Genomic DNA, 27,022 nt, shown 5'->3' on the forward strand with positions numbered 1-27,022 from the left:
ACAACAACTAACTCCATATCATGATGTAGCAAGTATAGTCCATGCTCGCGTTGTCTCCACCTCTTTGACCATCGCCTTTTCTTGTTTTTCTTATGTTTTATTTCAGTTAAAAACAAAGCACAAACTATGGCCATTGCATCCTCTTCGTCCGCCATGATTGTTTACTCTGAAGTCACGTTTGATCTCGAAGGATTTTGCGAGATTTCCCGTCTGACCTGGGAATGCTCGGGAGTCAAATCGGTTCGTGTGTGATGTGATGATATTGCTGTGTGGCTGCACACCACACACTGAACGACCAAAACTGTTAGACCGGTGATTTTCTATCGCCGTGTGTGGGATTTCTCAGGTTTGGAAAATCGGCTGACAATTTTAAAATCGTCCCGTGTGAACCAGGCCTTAATGAGATTTATTTTTTGTATTATATGAACCACTTATGATACCTTAATGGTTTTTTTATATCCTTTAAATGACGCCTGAAAACTTTAGTCTCCAAAGTAGATCAAAGAAATACATAGGGGTTTGAAATGAGTAGATGATGAGAGAATTTTCTTTCTTTTATTTTTCCCCCTGATTTTTCTGCGCATATGCCATTGGAAATGTTGGAATCTTTTTTTTCAATCTTTTTTAAACAAGTCTCTTATACTAATCAAGTTTGCATGTATTTGATCAAAACACATTGAAAACATTTAGTTTGTGGAATAATATTTAAATTTAACCAAAGTTGATCGCTGTTGTTTCTCTTCCAGCTTGATGCCAATGAAACAGAAGGAAGGAAAAACCGGATAAGACCTGAATTTAAAGAAGACCCGTCATTCAAAAACCGCTTTACCTCCTACAACCATACGGCAGTGCATATCCCCACGGACATATATGACGGCTGTAAGTAACTCCCCCACACCCCACAGACATGCTTCCATAGCGCTCTGTCTGCTCCGCCATAACATATTATCTACTGCTGGGAATCTGATGAGACGCTCTGCTGCTGATTGCTTTGGATGTCAGTTATAAAACAGAGTAAAAGTGTGGCTTTGGAAGAGCTTTTGGAGGAGAATTATAGAATCCATTTGACAGCAAAGACTCTCTGGGGAAACTTTTGTCAGAAGAATGCAGGTGCACTTGTTTGGAAAAGCCCCCGGTTTGCATGTGCATCTATTTAAACTAAATTTCACAATGCTTTTTAAGAAGGGATAGCAGGCTGGCCAAGCTATAGAGTCTCAGTTGGCCTGCTGGGACAGCGTCTGGCTCTTTGGTGTTAGACGGCTCTTCCCTATTGACCTTGTCATACACACCCACACACAAATGGAAGACAAATAAATTCAGGTAATTACTTTGGCCATTGTGCGCTTTGGTAAACAGAGTAGTGGGGTATTTGAAATGACATCAGGTCAGACAGATGTCCTCTGCTGTGAGCAAAATGTTGTATGGAGGATGGGTTTGCCGCCTTTTTAAATACAGAATACCAAATCACTTTAGAAATAAAGTGATGCTTCAGTCTCTTAGCAGTGTTTCCAAGTCTGCAGACAGAGGTGGCTGCCCCTGTAATTCAAGAAGGGGGTTTCTTCATTGCAATTATCTGAGTCATTTCCCAATCCTCTATTTTTAATTTTATGTGTGAGTCATTTAGGCTTTTTGGGTAGTGTCGTTTCATCTGGTTGTCTGTGGTTGTGATCACAGATACTAAAATGTATTTTAAATACATTTATTTTGTGCTACATATACTACAAATATATTTACATACTGTACTGATGTGCTTACTGAGGTTCACCTATATATCGACTAAAATGGAACTATTGCAAGTATACTTGAGGTCAATTTTAAATATTTTGAATTTCAAGACTGATATTATACAGAGATCATATAATCCTTATCAAAGGGATAGTTCACCCAAGAATGAACATCTGTATATAAAATATTGTCCTTGCTCTTCCAAGTCTTTCAGTGGGGGTAAGCGGGTGTTTGTTGTCAACTGTTCAGAAGACGTGAAATAAAGTGCGTGCATCTGTAATAAAACATCACTCACACGCCCCCAGGGGGTGAATAAAGGCCCCCCTGTTTGCGAATCCATGCATTTTTGTGAGATAAATATCAAAATTTCAAATGTAATAAACACTTTTTTTCTCACTTCTGCTGACTGTTGGGAACACTTTAATAGTGATATTTAAACACATTTTGGCATAATATTAAGGAATGTGCATTTAACAATAAAGAAATACTCCAAATTAAGTTAAATTATAATTTTAAGTATTAAGTGTATACTTAATATGAAATAAATGTATTTTAGATAATTTCTGCCATAGGTTTTTCTGTTTTAGTTTTTTTAACTAGAAGAGCCTGTTGGATATTAACGTCTGTTAATATTGTAATTGAAATAAAGTATTATTAGCATATAAAGACTAAGAGATTCCCCCACTCACATTCAGTAACTAATATTATTATATTTTGCTATAAAAAATATTTTGTTAATACATTTTGTATATATATATATATATATATATATATATATATATATATATATATATATATATTTATATTTATATATATGTGTGTGTGTGTGTGTGTGTGTGTGTGTATGTATGCATGTATGTATATATATATATATATATATATATGTATATGTATATATGTATATGTATGTGTGTGTGTGTGTGTGTTTAAAAAAGTCATATGTACTATTTTTGCAAGTCATATAGATGAATTTGCCATTATTTTTTGTAATTTTTGGAACTTGCCAGGCCTCTCTACGATTCGAGTTTATTATATGGATGAGATGGGCAGGACAATCTGTAAAATAATTCTTAGTAAATGATTTTGTATGTGTAACCTTTCCTTTATATATATTTTATAGTGGGTGGGAGGGAAAATAACCAAGTGACAGAAAGCGACATAGATGGAAGGAGAGAAGGGTAGAGCTATAATTGCTGTGGTCTTGGGTCTGACCTGACCTTCCACCAGAAGGAAACACAGTATGTATGTAGAGTCAGACTGGTCACAGACCCTCTAATACTCTGGGTGAAAACATAGTTGTGTCTGAGCAATGTCCAATATTACTGGATTGTCTAAATGTCCAATAATTCCGGAGGTTGTTGGCTCTCTGTAAGGCAGTGAGAACCTAGTGGCTTTTCTCCAGTGACTCTAAAAGCAGGGTTTGCACACATCAACCTCTATCAAACACTAAGAGACCACAAATAGCCTGGAACCTCCAGCACACACACACACACACACATAGACGCACAGAAATAACACAGATCTGCTTCTTCCGCCGGGGAGAAAATTGGATTTTCTTGGATAAAGTAGTACATCATTTAGGGGTTGCCAGAGGAGGGTGGGTGACCCCCCTCTGCCACAGTCAGCTAACACTAAGAAAAACTTAACCATGATTAAGACAGACAACTCACAGTGGGTGCTGGACAATTTCACCTCCTTCACATCCAAAAGGATGGATGTAATATAAGTGGAGGTTGAGGAAATAATCAATACTTTGGACCATTGTGATATGTTAGTGTCATTGGGGTGGGGTGGGGTCGGTAAATTGTTAGAATCGTTTTTTGTTTTTGCTCCACATTTGATGTTACTAGAAAAATTGACCATCAGAAGACAAAATGTACTGTGGAGAGCATGTGAGTGGTGTGAATTTGATTTCAGTTTGTGTTTGATTGAACCTAACCATGCACTTTTAGAAAGTTGTAATGTTTTCTTTTACCCATCCATCAAAAAGGGCAAATGGGCTGACTTTAGTGTGTAAAAACCCTAAAACTTGTGTAGAAGTGTTATTGAAGTTGTATTATGTCAGTGTGGGTGTTTTTTAAGCATATTGCATAGTTGTGTTTGGAGAGTGTACATTTACATATTACATTTATTCATTTAGTAATTTAGCAGACACTTTTATCCAAAGCGACTTACAAATGAGGACAATGGAAGCAATCAAAATCAACAAAAGAGCAAAGTGTATGCTTGAATAGTGTATGTGTATGTTTGGAAAGTGTATGTGCTTTGCCTAATTAGATGGAAGGATAGATTAAAAGATGGATAGATAGACAAATTGGATAGATGGAGGGATGGATAGATGGATTGATAGATAGACCGATGAAGATGAAGCAGCAGATGCATAGATGGTAGAAAGAGAGATAGAAGCATAGATGGGTAGATGGTAGGCTTGCCGCGATAGATGGTGTTGATACAGGTGTTAAGCCACAACACCAGTTACGTCAGGTGCCCAACGCGGCTCCGACCACCACTGTCATTTAGATTTTTTGTAGTAGTAAAAATTCTTTAGTTCCGTAAAAGAACAGACACTACTATTAAAATCTGAACACAGCTGCTCAATGCAGCACGCCGAACGACAGTCACATCACACACCAGATTTAATTTATCCAGTGAGGAAAGTGAGAAGAGCTGACTGAGAACAGTGAGATGAGACAGACAAGACGTAAAAAGCACCTGTTTGGCAATATTTTGGATCTTGAGAAGCCTGTTGACTTTCGCCGTTGTTCCACATTGTTTGCTGATTTTTACTTTATTTAAACTTTTGTGTCGTTTATTTCTTTTATTTGACATCAAGGTGTATGCCGTGCCTCCAAGCTTTCTTACTCGTTTTACTAATGTTTCTTATTTATTTGTTTATATCATATGTTTACTTATTTCCAGTTTTGTATAAACATTGATACTTTATGTAAGTTATTTGTTATTTTGTATTAGGCATAGTCTGCCCTATAGCATCGTTAATAAAAATTCTGTTTTCTAAATAGGCTAAAGTGAGATTGACGTTGTATTTTGTTGTTAAGTCCGCTAAATCCAAAGTGAAAGTAAACTGAGCACAATGCTTTTAAGCTATTTACAAGTGAAGGAAAGTGAGGAAAATGTGGAAAATTCAAACAAACTAAAAATTTACTATTGCTTTATGGAGAATTGACGCTATTTGAAAGTGAAAGTAAAATGTGCACTCCACATTTACAAGTTAAAAGTGAAGGAAAGCGAGAAAAAGAGGGAATGCCCCCATCCGCACGGTGATACTAGTATTGTCAGTGTTGTCACACGTCAGTTAACCGGGGGGAAAATTTCCTTACCATCACAATCCTAGTAGATGGATTATGAATGGATAGATAGGTAGATGGATAGATGAATGGATGTATATATTGATAGATGGGCAGATAGTTAGATGGGTAGATTAATGAATGAATGAATGAATTAATTAATAAATGAATGAATGAATGTACAGTAGGTGGACAGATGAATGGATGGAGGGATAGATTGTCATCAGACAATGTATATTTCTGATTATGCCAGTATTTGCACATACTATATTGTGCAGGCTTCAGTTCCTCTCTACTCATTGATCAGTCTTTTGTCTTTTTTAGACAAAAAAAAAAAAAAAAAACTGAAGAAATGTGCCTCCCGTGCTTCATTTCCTCATTTGCTTCCTCTCTTTCTCTCAACCCTGCCCTCCTGTCTCTGCTGCATGCTAACCAATAACATGAACGTTATGGTTGTTATAACACTGAATTTTTCATGCTTCATTATAATAATTGTTGACACGCAGGCTGTTTTCTCACCTGATTAGCATATCTCTACTAGCACTTCTGACTGCCTATCAGCACGCAGCCTTTTCAGAAGTGCAAGGTTTGATAGGATGATTATAGGTTTCCATGGTTGCCTCAGTGATGATGTAATAAAGTCAATCAGCTTGTTTGTGGCTGTGGAGATGAAGAGCCCTCTGAGCATAGCACAGAATTATTCTGTTAACAGCGGATGAGATGAGAGTAAATTACACCTCTCGTTGTGTCTCTCCTCCTCCTCTCACTTCATTTCCTCTCTCTGGACTGTCACTAATCACTATAAGCACTGTGACCTCTATAAACAGATTCAAGTATTCAAAGGTTTTTCTTGTTCTTTTTTTTTTCTTTTTTTATAACACTGTTTGTTAATTTAAGGTGATGTAATAATTTTAATTATAAATAATTCTAATTAATTAATTTTGCATTTAATTTGATGATGATTATGATGATGATGTATAATTATGTATAAAAATGTGTCATGGATTTATTGCATTTTGGGGAAGAAAATAATACACTTTTATAATAAATCTTTGAAAATCAAAATCTGGATTTGTATTGTTTATGTTATTATAGAAAACACATTTTTACTCCTCAATGGAATGCCATGCACTGTATGTTATTTTCTGTATTCCAGCAACCATTGTTTTGAATGAGCTGAACTGGACTGAAGCACTGGAAGACGTCTTTAAGAAAAACCGAGAAGATGATCCAACGCTACTATGGCAGGTGTTCGGCAGCGCTACTGGTTTAGCTCGCTATTACCCAGGTATGAGCTTGTAGTGTCTGTTTAATTCAGAACTCACATTTCAGTGCATATTATTATCAGAATCAAACACACACACACACACACACACACACACACATCCTCCCCCTCCCTTTCCAAGACTCCACTGTCTCTAATTGGTAAACATAGCATGTAGTCCCAGCTCAAATTACACCAAATTTTCATAACAAATTATAATATCAAATATCTCAGCAGAGAGTATTCTTCTGAGATTTAGTGATGAGAGAGGAGAAAAGTAATGAGGTGCTCAATTCATTTTCATTACTTTCAGATTTGTAACTGGTAAGGCTTTAGTAAAAAATGTTGCATATAAATAGTTTATTAGCCACCGTTGAACTTCTGTCCCTTAACGGCTTTATAAGAGTTAGAATTTCTCATATCTGTCCTCGTATTTTGCCAAACCTCCCATGACCTGGGTGATTTCTCATTTTTGAGTCAACTATTCCTTTAAGATTGCAATATAATAAGATGTGGGCTCCCAACCATTGATTGCCTCCTTATAGATACATATACGCCTATAAAATATTGATGTTCTTGTAAACTTCAATTCATCATAGTCGGCAGAACACTGGTCGATTACTTTGTTACAGCCAAATCGCAGTGTCTCAGACTATCTGTCGGCACTTACAGGTGCAATCCTCTCACTAAATGTCAAAAACGTGGGATGCCATTTATGAGGAAACACGTCTTGTTAGATGTTCAGCTGTGATCGTCACAGTCGAGCACCCTCATTTGCACCCAGTTATTTTGTCCGTTAAAGAGAAAAATCAAAGCTGAAATTCTACTGGGGCCCTTTTTTTTCTCATGTCAGCTCACTGCAGTCAATATAGACCACAAACCTCCCCCCTCCGGACACAGAAACAGGTTTCTAGCGAGGCTCACTAATGTGCTCACGACAGAGACGTGACAAATCAAATGAAGTTTGGGATCAGGGTTCACTCATAATTCTATATCCTGTCTCTGTCCATTTAGCTTCCCCTTGGATGGATGCCAGGAAAACGCCCAGTAAAATCGACCTGTACGATGTGCGCCGACGACCTTGGTACTAATACGTATTTCTGTGTGTGCGCGCTTTGAATTCTTTTTCATTTGTTCCCTTTTTACTTCAACCTTCATTTCTTTGTTCTCCCAGTTTAAAATTCTCCTTGAATGTGCTCCAGAACATTTCTTTCTTTGTATCCAGGTATGTTCAAGGTGCCGCATCGCCCAAGGACATGCTGATTCTTGTTGATGCGTGAGTATTATGTGTATGTGCTTTTTAAATTATGAATGTTATAAATCTTTTTAATATGTATTTAGTCTTAGATGCTGTGCCGCAGATATTTATATATATATATATATATATATATATATATATATATATATATATATATATATATATATATAGAGAGAGAGAGAGAGAGAGAAAGATGGATGTGTAGATATATTAACATACCGTTTATTTAAACATTGTTGCATGTGAGCTTTTATTAGGGCTTGAAGGCATAGTTCACCAAAAAAATAAAAAAATAAATCTGTCATCTTTTGCTTACCATGCTGTTAAATAGTGACAGAATTGTATTTTTTGTGTCAACTTTCCCTTTAACTTCTATTGTGTTTGCATTGGTGTGTTGCAGGAGTGGAAGTGTATCAGGACTGACCCTTAAACTGATCCGAACCTCTGTCAGTGAAATGCTGGAGACACTTTCTGATGATGATTATGTCAATGTTGTCCATGTAAGTAAGATCACATGCTGTGTGCACACTGCAGATTTTTGATTTGTCAACCATAGGACTCATTCAGGGTTTCTGCAATGGTTTACATTTACATTACAGTAGCATTGCATTTTCTCATTCTGCTTATTACACACATTCACATACATTTTTCCGATTAATTCTAGAACATTGTTTTGCTGCAGTAGTTTTTCTAGGATGAGTCACTTTTGTTGTAATATTCCTAATTTGTAATTCATACTTTGGACAACGCCCATTTATCATCTGCTAAATGACAATCCAATGTGAATAGTGATACTGGAAGCAACATTTTTGCATCTCGACACATTAAACACGCTCTCAAGTTCTGTTGATAAAGGGGTTGTTTTCTTTATAGTTGCCAAATGAATAGTTCACTCAAAAATGAAGGGTACTCACTCTTTGGCCATCCAAGATGTAGAAGAGATTGTTTCTTTATTAGAACAGATTTAGAGAAATGTGGTAGCACTTTATTTTACAGTCCTGTTCCTCATGTACACACTATGTACTTTTTATAGTAATTACAATAACTATGTAATAACTAGGTACTAACCCTGAACCTACCCCTAAACCTAACCCTACACCATGTAGTTACCTTGTATTACCAGAACTTTCTTAGATAAATACAATGTAAGTACACTATAAGTAAATGTTAGTACACGTACTGTAAAATAAAGTGCGACCAGAAATGTATTATTAAATCACCTTTTCCCCATTGGATCCTCTGCAGTGAATGGGTGCAATCAGAGAGTCCAAACAGCTGATAAAAACATCACAATAATCCACAAGTTTTAACTTTAAACTGTTGCTTCTGGCTTTCCATAATATCACTTTCTCCAGTCTTGTCTGAATCAGGAGAGAATATGCACAAATCAAGCATATTTACAAGTGAAAATAATCCAAAAACAGTCCTAAACAAATATAATAATGGATTTTGATGTGAGAGGACACATTATTATAGAGTATTGAGCTTTAACTTTAAATAAGTAATGGTTCTAATGATGGATTTGTTTCTTGTAAACACACAGCTTTTCACTTCAAAAGCCATTAATTGATGGACTGTGATACTTTTATCAGATGTTTGGACTCTAATTTTGACGGCACCCAGAGGATTCAAAGGCAAGTGGTGCAATGCAAATGTTCTCCAAATCTGTTCCGATGAAGAAACAAACTCATGTACATACATCATGGATGGTCTGAGGGTAAATTTTCATTTTTGGTGGAATATTCCTTGAACAAATTAATAATTTGCTTACCCTCATAGCCCATGTGAAGTTTGTTCTTCAAGAAAGATGCATTTCAGTTGAGCTGTCAGTATCCAAAAAAAGTGTAGCTTCACTGCATTAGCAACTATGTGGATCTAATAAAAGTTGTTTTTCACTACTCAAAAGTTTTGAGGGTTGCAGAAAGTGCTTGTCACTTCCATAAAAAAATAAAGATGTGTGTAAATAGCAAACTGTGTGTGTACAGAATGGGATTAATTGCTCAGAAAACGTGTGACAAGCGTATTTAGTTGCAGCTGTACAGTAAAAATGGAACAAGACATTGTTACTCTGAATTCAATTTAAAGTGAGGAGTTTTTAGAGTTTGTGGGATGCAGGTTGCGGTGTGATGCAACAACAGCATGTGTGTGTGAGACAGAGAAAAAGAGAGAGACAGAGGAGTTGTAATGAAATATGGATCTGGCTGCAGCTTGCCACTTGAAAACAGGCGCTTAATGAAAAGGCTGTTTCTGGGCTCTGTGTGCTGAATTGAAAATGGCTGGACGAAGCGAGGGGAAGAGATCAGCCTGAGTGAGAAAGAGAAGGCCAGAGAAAGAGGGAGGAAATTGCTATATATCATTCCTCTTGGAAGGAGCCCCCGATCCATCTTGGCTTGCTGATCTTTTACTCGGGTGCTGCCAGTTTTTTTCTTACATTTTCCTCTGACCAATGAAGCTCACAGGATGCTCATGTCGAACCCTGTCATGTATGTTGTAGGGGACATTATTTCTTAAAGGAGCAGTTTACCAAAAATGTTGATTTGCACTCATGATGTTCCAAAACCTGAAGTGATATTTTGAAGTGAATTGAATGAATGGAATGAAATGAAGCCAAACAAACCATAAACTGTCATAAAAGTGGTACATATGCTGTATTCCAAGTGTTATAGAAATATGAGAAATGCAAGTTGAAAATAAGGCCTGGCTGATGAATGATTCATTTGAGTCATATCATTAAATGACTCTATGACCTTCACATAATTTGATTTTTTTTCACAAAATGCACTGATCTGTTTCTGGGACGGCTCACTTTAGGAGAAAATAATAGCTTGAAATATGATTGTATGAATTGAAAAGACTTAGAATATAGTGCATTTGCCACTTTTATAAAGCTTTTATGTTGCTTTTGTATTTTAAGCTTGAAAGCCTCAGTCTCCATTTCTTGTAACTTTATGAAAAATAATTATAATAATAAAAATAAAAGTCATACAGGTTTGAAATGAACGATCACACAAAATTTTTGTATTCAGGGTGATATTGCCTCAAAACCATGCTTGGTATCCCATTTCTTAATCATCAATGAATAAAGTTTGATTTCTTTATTGTTTTCACTTCTCAGAGGATTTAGGGTTTTTCTTGCATTGGAAAATCACTGTTCCGATAAAGGATTAGCTCTGTGAGATCTGTCAACAGGATTCGCTTCAGGGAACGTATGCCAATGAGAGTGCAGTGTTTTGTTATGTGTGTGAGTGTGCTTGGGTGTATTCGAGCGTAGATGCATCAGTTGGATACCCAAAGATCAAATTTGGAGTGTGTGTTTGTACAGATCAGTAGTTTGAGAGTATCTGTGGTACTGTAGTTTTAAATAAAAGGGCTTTGTAGGCATTGTGTTGGTTGAATTTATAAATCTATCTATAATCTATAATATGTTGTGATTTTACGGACAGTCGATACCCACCAGTATAAACAACGTGTTCTATAAATATGGTAGCTATTTAGTTTATGAAAGGATGGAGGAGGATTATGATCAATAAACAGTTTTATGTCTTTAGCAATGCAATACAAATAAAATATCTAATAATTTCAGTTTTAATTAAGCTTCTTTCATGAACATGTTATAAATTTAGCTTGATAAACAAAGCCAAACCATTATTTTGGAAGCTATATTATGCATTTCTGTCAAGTTATATATATATATATATATATATATATATATATATATATATATATATATATATATATATATATATATATATATATATATATATATATATATATATATATATATATATATATATACATATACACACACACACACACACACACACACACACACACAAACACACACACACATATATATGTGTGTGTGTGTGTGTGTGTGTGTGTGTGTGTGTGAATGCAGCACAGGGGTTCTCGACTGTTTACTCATTTTAACAAGGCTTTGTAATATGATGCCACGTACACAGCCACTAAGGCTCTTATAACAATAGCTCAAGGATTTCATAAATCTTCATACATTTTTGAAAAGCCAACTGAAGGAAATTATGAGATTTTGCCATTCGATCATACAGTATTTGTGGGCCATGCAGTCAGTTACAGGAAAAAAAGGGGTTAGGGTTATGATTTTGAATATAAAATGCATGGCCAACCAATTTGTGTTGATTATACAATTTAATAATCAATTTACAATAATATTAAGTAATTAGCATTTTTTTTTATTAAAAAAAAAAAAATTCTCATTCTCAGTGTACCAAAAATAAAATGTGGTTAAAATAGACTTGATTTTCACACATTGCATGGCATATTTATCAAACCATTTTAATCAAACCATTATCAAAGCAAATGTTTAACCTGTTAATTATGCTGCATAATCCGGAATTAATTAAATCCATAATTAAAGTATTTTTAAGGCTGAATCAAAGTAGCTGATACAGATGCATGCTTGCTTCTTTCATAGATAATGCTCCATTCAGCCCTTCGTCCTAACATAAGAGCTGTAATCATAGATGGTGCATATCCATGCAAATGTGACATTTATTTGAAGGTGAGACAAAGGAAATATGGCATATTATGATAAAACAGTCTTCTGCTTTGCTGGTCAGCTAAAGTGTCTCTAATTTCAATCATTGTCCAAATAAATATTTGATTAGTTGTATATGAAGGCAAATATTGGATCAAGGTTATTGATGCTCATTAGAGCTCTGCTGTGGCAACCGCCACTGAATTGTTCAAGGATATTACCCGATTCATCATTTATATTGACTCATCTGTGGGGCGGATTTTCATAGGAAATGATTGACTGGTGCAATTGACCTGCAGCATGACAAACAATTTGAACGGTGAACATAAGATTACAGCTTCAAATTAGTCCCTTGAGGTAACTCTGGGTTTAAGAGGTGGATTTAATGCAGCACATGTGTCCATTTCTCCGGCTGGAGATGAAGAATGGAATAAGATGCTCGATTTATGAATCAGGTGCTTCTGCTTCTCCGAATTTTCGATTTAGAAAAATACTCATGTGTGTCTCTTCAAAGGTTTCAAAAGATAGAGATTCAAAGTTGTTTGTTGTTGTTTTTTTTTTTTTTTTTTTTTTTTTGTTTGGTTGTTTTTTACATTTTCCAACATATCAGGTCAGTTGATTTAAAAGTAGTTTTTTTTCCCACTGTGGTCTGGAATACTTTATTCTGGTTGATCAAGCACAGTGTTCGCCTATTTATTTTTGTATAATAATTTGTATCACTCCATGCTCTCTTTCTTCTCAAATATTAAAATAATTTCAATTTAAAAATAAAGTAATATAAAATGTATTATGTATATGTAAAAAATGTATATATATATATATATATATATATATATATATATATATATATATATATATATATATATATATATATATATATATATATATATATATATATATATATATATATAATTAAATTAAAAGGTATTGTTAAAAATGTTTCTGGTCATTTTGACCCAAATTGGATACTTATTGTATTGTAAATGCTAGTTAATTAATTGATTAAATTTGAATAAAACCTTTTTACTCTTGTGGCATTCCCAGTGGTCAAAAATGAATGGCCTACAAAAAGTTGCTCATAAATTTGTCCTTATTGTTCTGAGCTTATGGACCTCAGTTTACATAGAATTTGCCTGTTTACATATCATTATGAGAGATTTACAAGCATTTTACATCTAATAAAAAAAAATAAAAAAACGTATTAGATAGAGGGGAAAAAAAAATCTAAAGAAAAAAAGAAAAGAAATGAAAATTAAAAATTGGTTTCATTTTGTAAGTTTCCAAGGTGGGACAATGTACAGTCAGCTGGTCATTATTTACCCCAACAGACCCCTTTGGGGTCATACAAGACCCTTGTGCTCCATAAATACTGTTACTATTTTTATTTCACCATAGGACTTTTCGAAGAAGCAACCAATGAAATTTTAATACTTAAAGCATAATTGAAAACTCTTTTAATTCCCCTGAGCGGTGAACGAGCAACCCCCGAGAAATAAAACGTTCCTCTGGGGAGAGACGTGACACGACAGAACTAGAACATTCTCGTTATAATCAGCGAAGCCATCTACACCGTGAGTGCGTGCCGTCTGCTGTGTGTAGGGGTCTGTGTATCATCAATGTGTCCTATTCCTCTATTTATAACCTGCCGTATGCTGAGAGCAGTGAGTCACGGGGGCCTCCATGGCGATAATTCTGAGCATTAATTAAATATTCAGTCAATGCTCGAGCGACTAATCGAACCGTGACTCATGGGTTCATTCAGCAGACACTGACATCCAGCTCTTTCGACAGAGCACAGACACCTGATCCCACAGTTACATCATTGACGGGCCCCTGTGTCCTAATCAAGCAAACTCTCTTTGTGTCTGGCCACAGATTCAAAGTCAGGAAGCCTTTTGAGTCGACATGAATGAAAAATAAGCACTGGATCATGAAAAATAGATGAAAAACTGCACTATGGTAAACACGGATGTTTGAAGGTGTGTTCTGCTTGCACAGGAAGTGCATCATGTGCTTTTGCATGTCCTCAGGGAGAGCTGGAGATATAGTAATCATTTTAATTTTAGCATTAGCTTGCACATACTACCTCATTAGCCGTAATGGTGCCATAATTGACTCGCACCTGTTAATCATTCTGACTTTTCCCATTGTTGGGGTATAGGAGGTGCCGTCTCTGGGTAAGGTACAAATTGGTGTCCAATTAAGCATTATTGACTAACTTAAAATGATCCTAGCATGAAATGTAACTAGTTTTACATACAGGCAGTGTACTTTCCTCCCCTTTAAAATGGTTAAAATTGTTAAAATCTTCTCGTTTTAATTGTTAAAAACATAATTTATTATTTTTACTCTCTCAGCAACCAACTTTTTTTCCTTAGTAGAAATAAAATGCTGAAAAAAAAAAAAAAAAAAAAAACATTACAGAGGTTGGTCTTCAGCTTCTTAACTGAAAATAATGTCTACATTTTGAGAAGAAAAAAAAACACTTTGAATAAATATTGAATTATATTTTAGTAAAAAGTTTTTTTTTCCTATTAAAAAAAAGTTTTAATTGACTTAAACATTTCATTAATTTATTTTTAATGTTTCACTGTCAAAACCAAATTTTTTTAATATATATATTTTTTTTTATTAAAAATATTTTTTATCAATTACTAAACTAAATAAAAATAATTATGATCTGGGCCTTAGCTAAGGTTTTTAGCTTCTTGAATATATCCATCAATTTAAAATTGGTTTTTAAATTGAAAATAATCAGTAGAATTAGTATTCAATTCAATTGTAGTAAAAATAAAAAGTTTTAATTGCCAAATAAATTTTTATTATTATGTTGTTGTCTTTATTGTTTCACTCTCAACTAACTAGCTTTTTTATTGTAAATGTTTATTAATAACTAAATTAAATAATATTTGATCCCTACACACCACATTTATTTTATTTTATTTGTATCTATAGCTATTTAAATGTGATTATTTTAAAATAAACTCATTAAAATAAATAGAAGATAAAATTGCTCATAGTATACATTTTGAGTGACTTCATTTTTAAGATTTTTTATCTTGTTTGTGGACTTTGCCACAAACTTTGTAGAATTTGCAGTATGCTGTTTTTCCTTCTTTTTCCTCCCACATTCATTCTCTCTCTCTCTCTCTTTTATTCTCTCTTTCCTTCCTCTACCTAAGTCTATTTTCTTGTTCTCAATCTCTCAAGCTTTGAAGTAACAGGTTCACAGGGGTCAGCCGCAATAAGTGACAGAACACAGAGAGCCCTGTCTGAACAGAAAATTAGAAACTTGTAAGGGTATCCAGCTTGTCAGCTCAAATTATTTTCACCACTGTACCACAACACATGCGCATAACTCACAAACACCTGCAGAGATTCTGACCCCAGAATAGAGATCTTTTAATCACACAGACTTTTCTTGTGATTCTAAAAAGTCTTGCTGTGAATGAACAATGAGAAGACCAGTGACTTTATTAACTTACTGTATGCCTCTCTCTCCTCTTTTTCAGTTTAACACAAAAGTGAATAACACCGCTTGTTTCGACCACCTGGTTCAAGCTAACGTTCGCAATAAGAAGATCTTAAAAGATGCCGTGCAGAACATCACAGCAAAGGGCATCACCAACTACACCAAAGGCTTCGAATTCGCTTTCACTCAGCTGTCAAATGTATGAGTTTTTGCTGTTTCGGGGAGATTTTATATTGAAAATGTATATTCATTATTTCGTCTTAGTCCCCGGCAGCCTTAAAATCTTCACTTTGTGTGATTTCTCTTCATGTTGGCTGAAAAGAATTATGTGTAAGCTTATTTCACTCTGCATCCTCTTTTTACCTGATGTTAAAATACTGTAGAGTCTGATAAATACAGTTTAAATGGTATCTTTCCCTTCAGTCACTGATGGATTCAATCATAAGCATCTTCTAGTAAGCCTCAAGTCAGAGGCTGAAATCCTGGAATCACATTTGCTTTTTTACTAAAAGGGTTAAAAGGGTAAAAGTAGTGTTGTACTGTTGTGTTGTGCTGACTTCTGCTGGTCGTTGTGTGTAACTGCATCAGATTGTGCTTATTTCAGCCAAACGTCACCAGAGCAAACTGCAACAAGATCATAATGCTGTTTACTGACGGAGGCGAGGAGAGAGCAGAGGAGGTCTTCAGCAGATACAACATTGACAAGAAGGTGTGTGTGAAGCTGCATTTCAGTTTCTAATCAATCATATTAAACTAACACCAACATATTTGTGACTGTTACAAAATAAAACATAGGTTACATTTCGAACAATTTCATTTGAGATAAAGTTGGTTATTACAGTATTGTTAAGACTGATTGATGGATGGACGGATTGATTGATTGATTGACTGACAAACAAACATTTTTCTTTGGGGAAATCAAGCTCACATTCTCATAATGTTTCTAAATATCTTCAAAGTTATCTCAATTTTTTTTTCCTTCTCTATGTTTGTTCTCATTAATATATTACAGACTTTACCATATATATATACTGCTGTCAAAAGAGTATTCATGATTAATTGCATCCAAAATAATATATTTTAGTTTGCATAATATGTGTGTGTGTGTTGTGTATATTTATTTTTTATATATAAATACACACACATACAGTATATAATTTGAAAATGTATGGTTTTATAATGTATTTACATACATACATAATGTACACACAAAAATACACACACACACACACACACACACACACACACACACATATATATATATATATATATATACTGTATATAAACATAAAATATTTTTCTTAAATATATACATGAATGTGTGTGTGTGTGTGTGTGTGTGTGTGTGTGTGTATGTATATATATATATATATATATATATATATATATATATATATATATATATATATATATATATATATATATATATATATATATATTAGAAATGTTATATAGTAAGCTCTAAAAGAAGGTTTTTATATGATAAGCTTTAGGGGTGCCAATAATTCTTGTCCATATATTTTTAAAAGAGTACACTATTCTTATGGTTGAAATTGGTACTAAATAAATCATAAGCAATTTCTCAGAAACATTTAAATGAAGATTTCAGTAATTATATTTAGAGTTTATTTTATTCTACATTATATTTGTACACTTTATTTCATAATTATCATTTACACACATTTTATAACATATTATAGTACATTTATTGAGGGGTGCCAATAATATTCATTCATTGATTATTTTAATTTTTTGTGTGATTTTTTTTTTTTGGCGTAATACAATAACGGTGCTCTGAATCTGAATGCTATGCTGTTGGATTGTAGGTGCGCGTGTTCACATTCTCTGTGGGTCAACATAACTATGACACCGGGCCAATAAAGTGGATGGCCTGTGCTAATAAGGGTAAGGATTGCTCAGTCTTTTTTTGCCCCCTAGTGGCAGTAGCACAAAAATAATTAGATTTACCACTGGATTGCAAAAAAAAAAATAATAATAAAATAAATAAATAAAATTTGATAATCCATATATGTTCTCTAGGATATTTCTATGAAATCCCATCCATTGGAGCCATTCGCATAAACACACAGGTCTGTATGGTGCCAAAGTGTTTCAAATGCGACTCATGTGGTTAGATAGTTGTTTAGAAGTACAGTATGTGAAGGTCTAAGGATGAGCAGTCATTGATTGCTCTGTGTTGTTCAATGCTGTGTAGGAGTATCTAGATGTTTTGGGCAGGCCAATGGTCCTTGCAGATGCCAAACAAGTGCAGTGGACCAACGTGTACCTGGATGCTCTGGTACATCCTCCTTTTTAATGAACATCATAGAAATTGCGAAAGTGCATTGTGCTTGATTGTTTTTGTGTTCTCTTCATGACCTCAGGAGTTGGGCCTAGTCATCACAGGCACTCTACCTGTGTTCAACAAGACCAGATCCAGGGACGGGGGATCTCGAAGCCAGGTCAGGTCATCGTTTATCTCGAATTTAAAGTTTATTTCCTGAGATAAAAAGTTTGGAAAACACCACAAACTCTTTATTTGTAAAGTATCACCTTTCAGAATTTTGTATGAAAGAGAAATAATTAAGGCTGTGGAATGGGAATCGTGTAATGACTGAAAAATCAAAACATATCTATTTCAGCTACTTCAGAGTAAAACGGGTGACCAAACAGGACAAAATTTTATAAAATCTTGAACATCAGTTTATACATATATTATAGATGTCATAAATGTAAAAAAAAAAAAAAAAAAATCATTTTGAATTGTGAGATAAAAAAGTCACAATTGCCTTTTTAAAATTGTATCTATGATATATCAGTGACAGAAATTGATACACGTCCAAACATTTCCAAAAACTTTCATAGTTGTTGTTATTATTATTATTATTATTGTTGTTGTTGTTGTTGTTGTTGTTGTTGTTGTTGTTGTTATTATGATAATAACCTAAACTTAGCTATCCATGCTATCCATGATCTTGATCATGATATTGATTTGGTGTTCAAAAAACTTTTATTTATAATCTCTTTCTTATTATTTATCTATTTTTATTTGCAATTTATATATTTATTTTATTTTATTTTATTTTTTATTTCTTTATTAGCTGTGATTATTTTTAGTTGAATAAGTATACATTTCTTACAAAAAAAATTAAAATAAGAAATCTTACTGTCCCAAGACATTTCAACTGTATGTATATAGTATGGTTCATTTTGTATAAATATGAATGTAAAACCTGAAAAAGTATTTATAAGTTTGATTCTATGTATTTACTGTAAAAGGTTTACACTCTCTCTAAATTAACAGCAGCCTTTGTCGAAAATATAAAGATTATTTCTTAAATGTGAACATGTTGTAACATACATTTTTATTTTTACAATTAAAACTTTTTGTACATATCGTTTTAAACGAACACAGGTCCTTAAGTGCACAAACAAGAACAATATTTCAAACTGAGCCCCAAAAGCGGGAATGAAAAATTCGAATGAACACAGACCAGAACACCAGATGTGTCATTAACAGACCCAATACTCTAATAATAGCCCAATTCTTGAAACAAACTACTATTTTTGTCACGTTTAATGGGGATAAAGCTTCTACTGAAGCAAACGTGTAAACCTTATTATCTCTTGAATGTATTAACCATGTGGACAGTGACCTTCTCAGCAACACGACATAAGTAGCAGCTATGGAAAATAAATACAGTATCTTATCCTAAAGTTTCCTAGCTGGGGGTCGAAGGATTCGTACGTTGTTTGTCTACTAAACCACTTGACCTCTGAAAGCTGCCGTTACTTTCCACTCAGCAACTGCGTCACTGGCCGCTTTGATAAGGTCAATATCTATTTCCTGTACGGGTGACGAGCATTGAGGCCGTTTAGATGTGTTGCTCTACACCTTCACGTAATTTCACGGAGGTTATTTTTGCCCAAATGCAACAGTTTGTGTTCTTGTGAATTCTCATTCAAGGTTTTATGCTTTCCAGCTGTAGTTTTGCCTCATTATTTGTTTATAAATGTCAGTCAATTAAAAGTTAGACTAAAAACGTTGTTATTTATGATCTCTCCTTTAGCATCAGAACCAGTTGATTTTAGGAGTGATGGGGGTGGATGTGTCTCTGGATGATATCAAAAGATTGACGCCCCGCTTCACAGTGAGTACCACAAACACATAGTATTTCAACTCACGTATATTCATGCGTTTGTGTTCCAGTCTAATAAAAACATACAAAATATAAGTAAAAAGAATAGTTGATATTCTGTCATTACTTACTCAGCCTTATTCATTTTAAACCCAAATTGTCCAAATACGCTTTTCTTCTGTGAAACAACAATGATATGATGAATGTTCACATGTTTTGTTTTATTTGTTTAGTTTTTTGACAAAATAAAACAAAAAACAATGTGAATGAGGACTTAAAGACAAGCTACAAAAATACCACAAAAGCATCATAAAATAGTCATACAAAAGTGTTGATTATAATTGTTTTTAAATGGAAATGTGAATACATCTTCATGTACATACTGTTCAAAAGATTGAGCCGTGTAAGGTTTTATGAAAGAAATTAGGTAAAAAAAAAAAAAAAGGTAATTGTGACTTTTTATCTCTGAATTGCGAGTTTTTTTTTTTCAGAATTGCGACTTTATTTCTCAGAATTGCATGATATAAATTCACAATTGCAAGAAAAAATGTAAGAATTGTGAGATAAAAAGTCGCTTTTTTTCAGTAGCTGTAATGGGCCTCCATGTAAAGTACATAAGTAACAAAAAGGTTTATAGTGTTACAAAGTATTTTTATTTGAAAATATTCAGCTTTTCTGCTGAATATTCTAATCATTAATGAATGGAAAAAAATTAAGGACAACTCTTTTCATAATTTTCGTTGTAGGAAATGTTTCATTAGCTCTAAATAAGAATATAAGAATGATTTCTGAAGGATCATGTGACACTGAAGACTGGAGTAATCGCTGCTGAAAATTCAGCTTTGATCACAGGAATAATTAACTTTTTTAGTTATATTAAATTATAAAACTGTTATTTTAAATCGTAATAATATTTCACAGTTTTCCTGTGTTTTGATAAAATGAATGCATCCTTGGTGAACATAAGAGACTTTGAAAAACATAACAAATCTTACCAACCACAAACTTTTGAACAGTAGTGTAGAATAAAATCTGAAGTGTCAGTCGTGCCGCACCAGTTTGAAGTCTAAGACGAGACAGCCGAGAATTGTAAGGCTTCAAAAGACAGTAAATAGCGCCTGAGTTACAAGCACTATTTATATGGTGCTTTTATGGTACTTTATTCTCAGATTTGGTGCTTGACAGCCCTATTTGCTTTTCATTGCAAGAGGAAAAAAACTTGAGAAGAAAGAAAATCTGGTTTCGGGACGACGTGAGGGCGCGTAAACGGCGACGAGTTTTCATTTAGGGTGAACTATTCCTTGAACGCTACATAATTCAATTTATAAGAGAACAAAGCGAAGCTCATGCGTTAGATGTTTTCTTTGCGGACTCTTTGAGTCGCTGTAATAAGAATAACACGGCACGCATAAGATAAATGCGCTATTGTTCTGCGGTCCGCCGTCTTGCGGTTTCGCCTCCTTACAGTAAGATCACTCTTAAGAGGACGTAAGCCCTTGTACATTACATCTGCTTGTACTTACATTTGATTTGTAAATGGTTGTGATTTTCTGTTAAGCTCAAAGGAATGTTTCCAGATGAACCGACACATTTGATTAACTCTAAGTGCTCGGGGGTGATTGACAGCTCGGGTCGATGTTCTCGGGGGATTTTAGACAGTACCCCGCTAGTGAGGGATTAACCACCACATCTCGGAGGAACCAGGCCCAAGCAGGGATTTGGGTTTGATGGTGGTCTTCTTTTTGGAGGTGTCCTCACTGTTCTCCTCTTATTTCATTTCAGATTGGTCCTAATGGATATTATTTCGCAATTGATCCCAACGGTTACGTGCTGCTCCATCCAAACCTGCAACCAAAGGTACCGAAGCATTTTTTCTACCCAAATACCTCAAATATGACATCACAACACATTTATGACCCATTTATGGCTGTTTGTGGTGGGAAACCATGACATACTTCTCTAATACGTTTGAAATTGGTGGTATTTTAACATTTGTAGTTGTTGTTTATCTCTATCTTTATCACTATATCCCCCTTCCTTTTTGTGTGTGTATATGTGCTGCATATTTATGTTCATTCTAACCTACATGTGTGTGAGTGTGTGTGTGTGACTTTGAATGGCATGTATACATGTCTGTGTTTTCATGTATGCATTTATATCAAGCATATGTTCGGTATTACGGAGGACCAAGTTTAAGTAATGAATGTGCCATTGAAATTCACAATTGATGAAGCGCTGTTCTGAGTATTGCTGCTCTCAGCTTTGATGGCATATTGGATTTGACATGGATGAACAGGTTGTAAGGGAATGAAATCCATGAAAAAGGTTGCACTAAAACTTAAAAGCTGTCCATATATGGATTTTTTTTAACAATGGTCTCATGACAATACAGTATAATTGGCTTTAAATAATTGTTTGGAGAAATTACAACACTCTCTACTGTTAAAAATGTTGGGGTCAGTGAAAGTAAGTAAAATATGGACAAACCCAGCGATTGGGCTGTTCTGACCCAGTGGTTGGGTTAAACATTTTACTCAACTGTTGGTTGAAAATAACCAAATCTATTACATTTATTTCAATAAAAAAAGGTATCAGCATGACTGTTTTCAACATTTATAATAATAATGTGTTATTTTTTTAAGCAGCAAATCAGCATTGTAGAATGATTTCTGAATGAAAATTCAGCTTTGCTTGCACACAAGTAAATTTTATTTTAAAATATATTCAAATGGAAAATATTTATTTTAAATTGTCATTATATTTCACAATAGTATAGTATGATCAAATAAATGCAGCCTTAGTGAGCATTATAGACCACAAAAGATCAAAAGAAAAAAATCTCGCTGACCTTAATTTTGAACGGTGGTGTAATCTAGAGCTTTTCAAATATTGTATATTAATGTAATCTCATAGATTTGTTTTCTTCTAAATATTGCAATGATACTTTAAGTTGTTTTACAAGGATTCATTTAATCTCCCACAGTGCAATTAATGAAGAATCAGGTTGTCATGGAAGCCCATTTCACCACAAAAAAAAAAAAAAAACCCGTAATTTCATTATGAATAATTTTCACTATGTTAGATTTAATTACATTCCATGTCATAATTATGGCTTAAAATGTCAGTATTTAAGCTTTGTATGTCATGTTTCATAATTATGATTTATCAAAGCCAGTATTTTTTTTCCTCTTATGTGGTGTTTGGTGCTGTTTAAACTTTCTGATAAGAATTCATTGTAATGCAATGAATTTTGACATATTGCAATATCCTAATAGCCCTAATATTATCCCTTTTTTTCCTTCTATTCATATATTTTTTATAGGTAATACCACATTACATTTATCCATCCCATGACCCAATGGGAAGATCAATCATCTGCGAGTGATTCAGCTCATATCGTTATTGACAAGTGTATCTGACCTCATATGTAAAGCTGTAGATTTAGAATGTACGAACAGGCATTTGCGGTCTGTAAGCAGCCACTCACATAGCTTTTTCTTTGGATCGGAGCACACAGCCCCTCTGCTGGGTGAGCTTTTCAAATCGCCCGAAGTAATACGCCGTGCTTCTGGCAGCGAACCTGCATACATGTTTCTCAATGCAACTCCTCTACACTTTTTACAAATAAGTCTGTTTGCAGGTTCCTTTGATTCTGGCATCCAGCCACACACATAGGCCAGTCTGTGTTTCATCGTTTAAACAAAGAATGTGAAAAAGAAAAGAGATCATGTGTATGTGTTCAGGGTCATAGTTTATCCTCGGTCTGGATGGTAAAAGCACCGTCCATCACCCCAGTCTCAGACAGTCCCAGCCCACCATGACAGTCCTGCAAGTTAAGGAGGTAAAATGCATTAAATATATTATGTCTGGATGGCTGTAGATTGAAAATCGTTTAGACGTTTTCTGATTTAAGCTCAGAATGCAATCGCAAAGAGTTATACATGTGCAGGACTTGACAATAAGGATGACTCGGGGCCAGTGCGAGATCTAACATTCATCGTAAACATTTGGTTTATTTGGTTAAACATTCATGTTTTATGATTATGCTAATTTGAAGTATGTAACCAAGGTAATGTTATCCAGCATGCTAATGGAGTTTTTTGTTGTTGTTGAAATTGTGACTTGTGATAGTAAAGGAAGTGTCAAACTAAATAGTAATGTTTTGCACCATATTCCATTGCTTTCCAAAAAAATAAAAAAAATTATTGCTTTTATTTTCTAGTTACAGGACTTTTTTACATAGTTATAGGAAGTTATAAGATATTTTTGTGTGCATATGGTATGTGCATTTGTAATTATTGCTAATTAAACCCTAAATAATTAATTGTATTCAAATTAAATTGTATTTAAAAAATAAATTAGAAATCAAGTTATATACACTACTGTACAAACGTTTGCGGTTAGTATTAGTATTTATTTATTTATTTAAAGAAATTAATACTTTTATTCAGCAAGTATGCATGAATTAATCAGTGAATACTTTAAAATTATTAAAATAAATCTACATTTGTTTTGACTATTTCAAATACATATTTTTTAAACCTTCTATTCTTTAAAAAAATCCTGAAAAAACCATCACTGTTTCTACAAAAATATTAAGCAGAACAAAAGTTTTCAGCATTGATAATAGTAAGATATTAATAAAAATATATTAAAATAGAAAACCACCACTTGTTTAATTAGAGTTAACCTTTGCAATATTACATTTAAAGCAATAAAAAAATAAAAATAAACTTTTAAACTATCATGCATTTATGGTATTGCTTTAAATGTTATATTGCAAAATATTACTATGATTTTAAAAATAACGGTTTTCTATTTTTGTTTTCTAAAAATCCTTATTGTTGAGTCCTGATGTGTAACTGCCTGAGGACACCTGGCTTGTGAGTTAGGGCAAGTGCTGAAACATGTCAGAGTTATTGCTGAAATGTTGGGTCAGAGAAGTATGATGTTTGCTGTTAAATCGGCATTAAAATAACAAAGCTCCAGGTCTTATATATGGAGAATATTAACTTCAGTCCACAAGCCAGTCAAATCCAGCATAGAGAACACATTTGCGTCCTTGGCGTCAGTTAGAACTTTCATATAGATCTTTCATATGGAAAAGTCTTTACCAAAACAAACTCGTAACATAATTTTTTAATGAGCTCACCTAAATCATTAAAGGCATAGAAATGAAGGAAATGCATGCGCTATGACAAACATAAACGATAGCGTTATTGCTCCCAGCGGACTCCATTTGCGAAACAGGCTTTGTGATCCGGTCGGTTTTACTTTAGTTTAGCTAGCCGGCTCTGATCGCATCTGAAGGCTTGATCTCTCAAGGACAGATGGTGGGATGCGATCTGGTGTGGCCGCAGATCAGCAGGCTGATTGAGAGAGACACGTAGGCATGGATTGAATCTCTGAACCGTGGATGCCGTACTTAACCCTGAGCAGTGCTGATATGCAAACACAAGCCACTAAACCATGGGGTGCCAGATCTACTGGAAACAGTTCAAAGTGCTCCGCCAGCATCCAGCGGTGCAAAACACATGACTGATTTTGTCGGCTAAAGTTAAGAGAAAGCAACCACTCCGAACGAACTTCGGAGAGTCTTTCAAGGAGACTTTGAACACTGCAGGAAGGGCTAATTTGATTTTGACAGCGCAGAAATTGAACAAACCCTCGTAGTATGTCAGCCATATGTTGTCTGCTCGCCAGAGATCGAAATAATTGTGTTCAAACAGTAGGAAGGCCTACACGATGGGAATCGATTTATAGCATGCACTTTTATTTCTTTTTCAAACGTTCTCATCTATGATGGATTACTGTGTTTTACAACAACAGCATTAACAAGTGTGGTCTCTTTCAAGGCTTAAGTCAGTTTTTGGCACCCATAAATAACCCTCTTTCTGTTTCCACTGAAATCCTCTTCATATTTTCTCATTAGAACAGGATTCAGAGCCGTCAACGCAGGCTAAGTAAAAAGCTTGCTCTTACGTTCCCTGAGGTGAGACCATGCAAACTGTGGTAGATCTGTTCTGTCATAGAAATAGAGTGAAATAGTGCTCAATAGCTTGTTTGGCGCCTATAGTTGAAGTATGATATCCAGTAATCCTTCCTAACCATAATCTTAGAGGCATTTTACTGTAGTGCATACAGTATATTACCAAATACCATTATTGAGCTTACTGTAGTCTTAGAACCCAGAATCGCAGAGTTTGTGATAGTTGTGCTACATATAAGTATTTCTTACACAACACATGTTTTCAGCAAGAGGAAGAATAAATAAATCCATTCCAATTTCTTTTAGCCTTAATTTATGTTTTTTTCAAATTTCCACCATAGGCAGAATAAAAAAAGGAAATCCTAGACTTCATTTATTTATTTAAATTAGCATTCAGATTTTTATTCTAGGTTACATCTTGCAATTCTTTTTTTCTTCTACACTGGAATAAATTATCAATATATATATTTATATAAGATAAACTTTTTTATTTCTCAATTCTGACTTTTTCTTGCAGTTTTGACTATAGAACACACAATCAGAAATGCAAGAAAAATTAATAGAATTATCAATCTTTTTCCTCACATTCCCAAGGTTAAATCTTGCAATTTTGAAAAAAAAAGCTTACATCCGACACAAAAAAAGGTTTTTATTTCATTTTTATTTTTTTTTATAAAAAAGGTAACATTTTAACAATTTTCTTACAATTTTAATTTACATCTCACACCTCAGAATTGTGAGATAAAAGTTTCAATAGTCTTATTATTATCATTACTACTTATATTTATTTATTTATTTAGGTTTATTTTGTTTTAATCCTGAAAATAAAAAAAGAATGTGAGGGAAACAAGCGCAAAAATAATTTTTCATTTTCATTTCTTTATTTGAAATTTTTTTGTAGCAATAAAAAGGTCTTTACTGTCACTTCTGGTGATTTAATGCACCCTTGCTGAATGAAAAGTAATATATATTTATATATATATATATATATATATATATATATATATATATATATATATTTTTTTTTTTTTTTTTTTTTTTTTTTTTCCTTACTGACCCCAAACGGTAGTAGTCCAACCCTGCTAGTTTAGCAGCCAAGTGGGGACACCAGCGCACCAACAAAGCATGTCCAAACCAGCATCTAATACACAGCATATGCTTATGATCAGTCATGCTGGTGTTTTCAGTGGAGATATGACTACAGTAAGTGTGTGTAAAGGTTATCAGGAGAGCTAGCATGCCATCTGATGTTTGTTTGTGTCTACAGAGTGAGAGTTCATCGAGATATTTCCTGTCTGACGGATCAGAAAGATAATTATTTTTATTTGTTCCAACCATTACCAGATAGACCAGA

The 27,022-nt window shown here is 34.1% G+C and overlaps 1 protein-coding gene across 3 annotated transcripts in view; it reads left to right on the top strand.

The window, feature by feature from the left end:
• Positions 1–27,022, top strand: part of LOC113118203 (voltage-dependent calcium channel subunit alpha-2/delta-1) — a 90,525-nt gene that overhangs the window by 35,145 nt on the left and 28,358 nt on the right. For 2 of the 3 annotated variants that reach the window (XM_026287191.1, XM_026287192.1), the window contains exons 6-18: positions 747–879; positions 6,187–6,318; positions 7,309–7,378; positions 7,520–7,570; positions 7,953–8,052; positions 15,581–15,739; positions 16,145–16,249; positions 17,367–17,445; positions 17,581–17,630; positions 17,756–17,839; positions 17,925–18,002; positions 19,611–19,691; positions 21,462–21,536. In XM_026287191.1, coding sequence (XP_026142976.1) covers positions 747–879; positions 6,187–6,318; positions 7,309–7,378; positions 7,520–7,570; positions 7,953–8,052; positions 15,581–15,739; positions 16,145–16,249; positions 17,367–17,445; positions 17,581–17,630; positions 17,756–17,839; positions 17,925–18,002; positions 19,611–19,691; positions 21,462–21,536 — 1,197 coding nt within the window. Of the gene's footprint in view, positions 1–746; positions 880–6,186; positions 6,319–7,308; positions 7,379–7,519; positions 7,571–7,952; positions 8,053–15,580; positions 15,740–16,144; positions 16,250–17,366; positions 17,446–17,580; positions 17,631–17,755; positions 17,840–17,924; positions 18,003–19,610; positions 19,692–21,461; positions 21,537–25,611; positions 25,672–27,022 lie in introns of all 3 variants that reach the window. The other variant, XM_026287190.1, reaches the window with a different exon arrangement.

This window comes from Carassius auratus, chromosome 18 (genome assembly GCF_003368295.1).
Source record: "Carassius auratus strain Wakin chromosome 18, ASM336829v1, whole genome shotgun sequence".
NCBI lineage: Eukaryota > Metazoa > Chordata > Actinopteri > Cypriniformes > Cyprinidae > Carassius > Carassius auratus.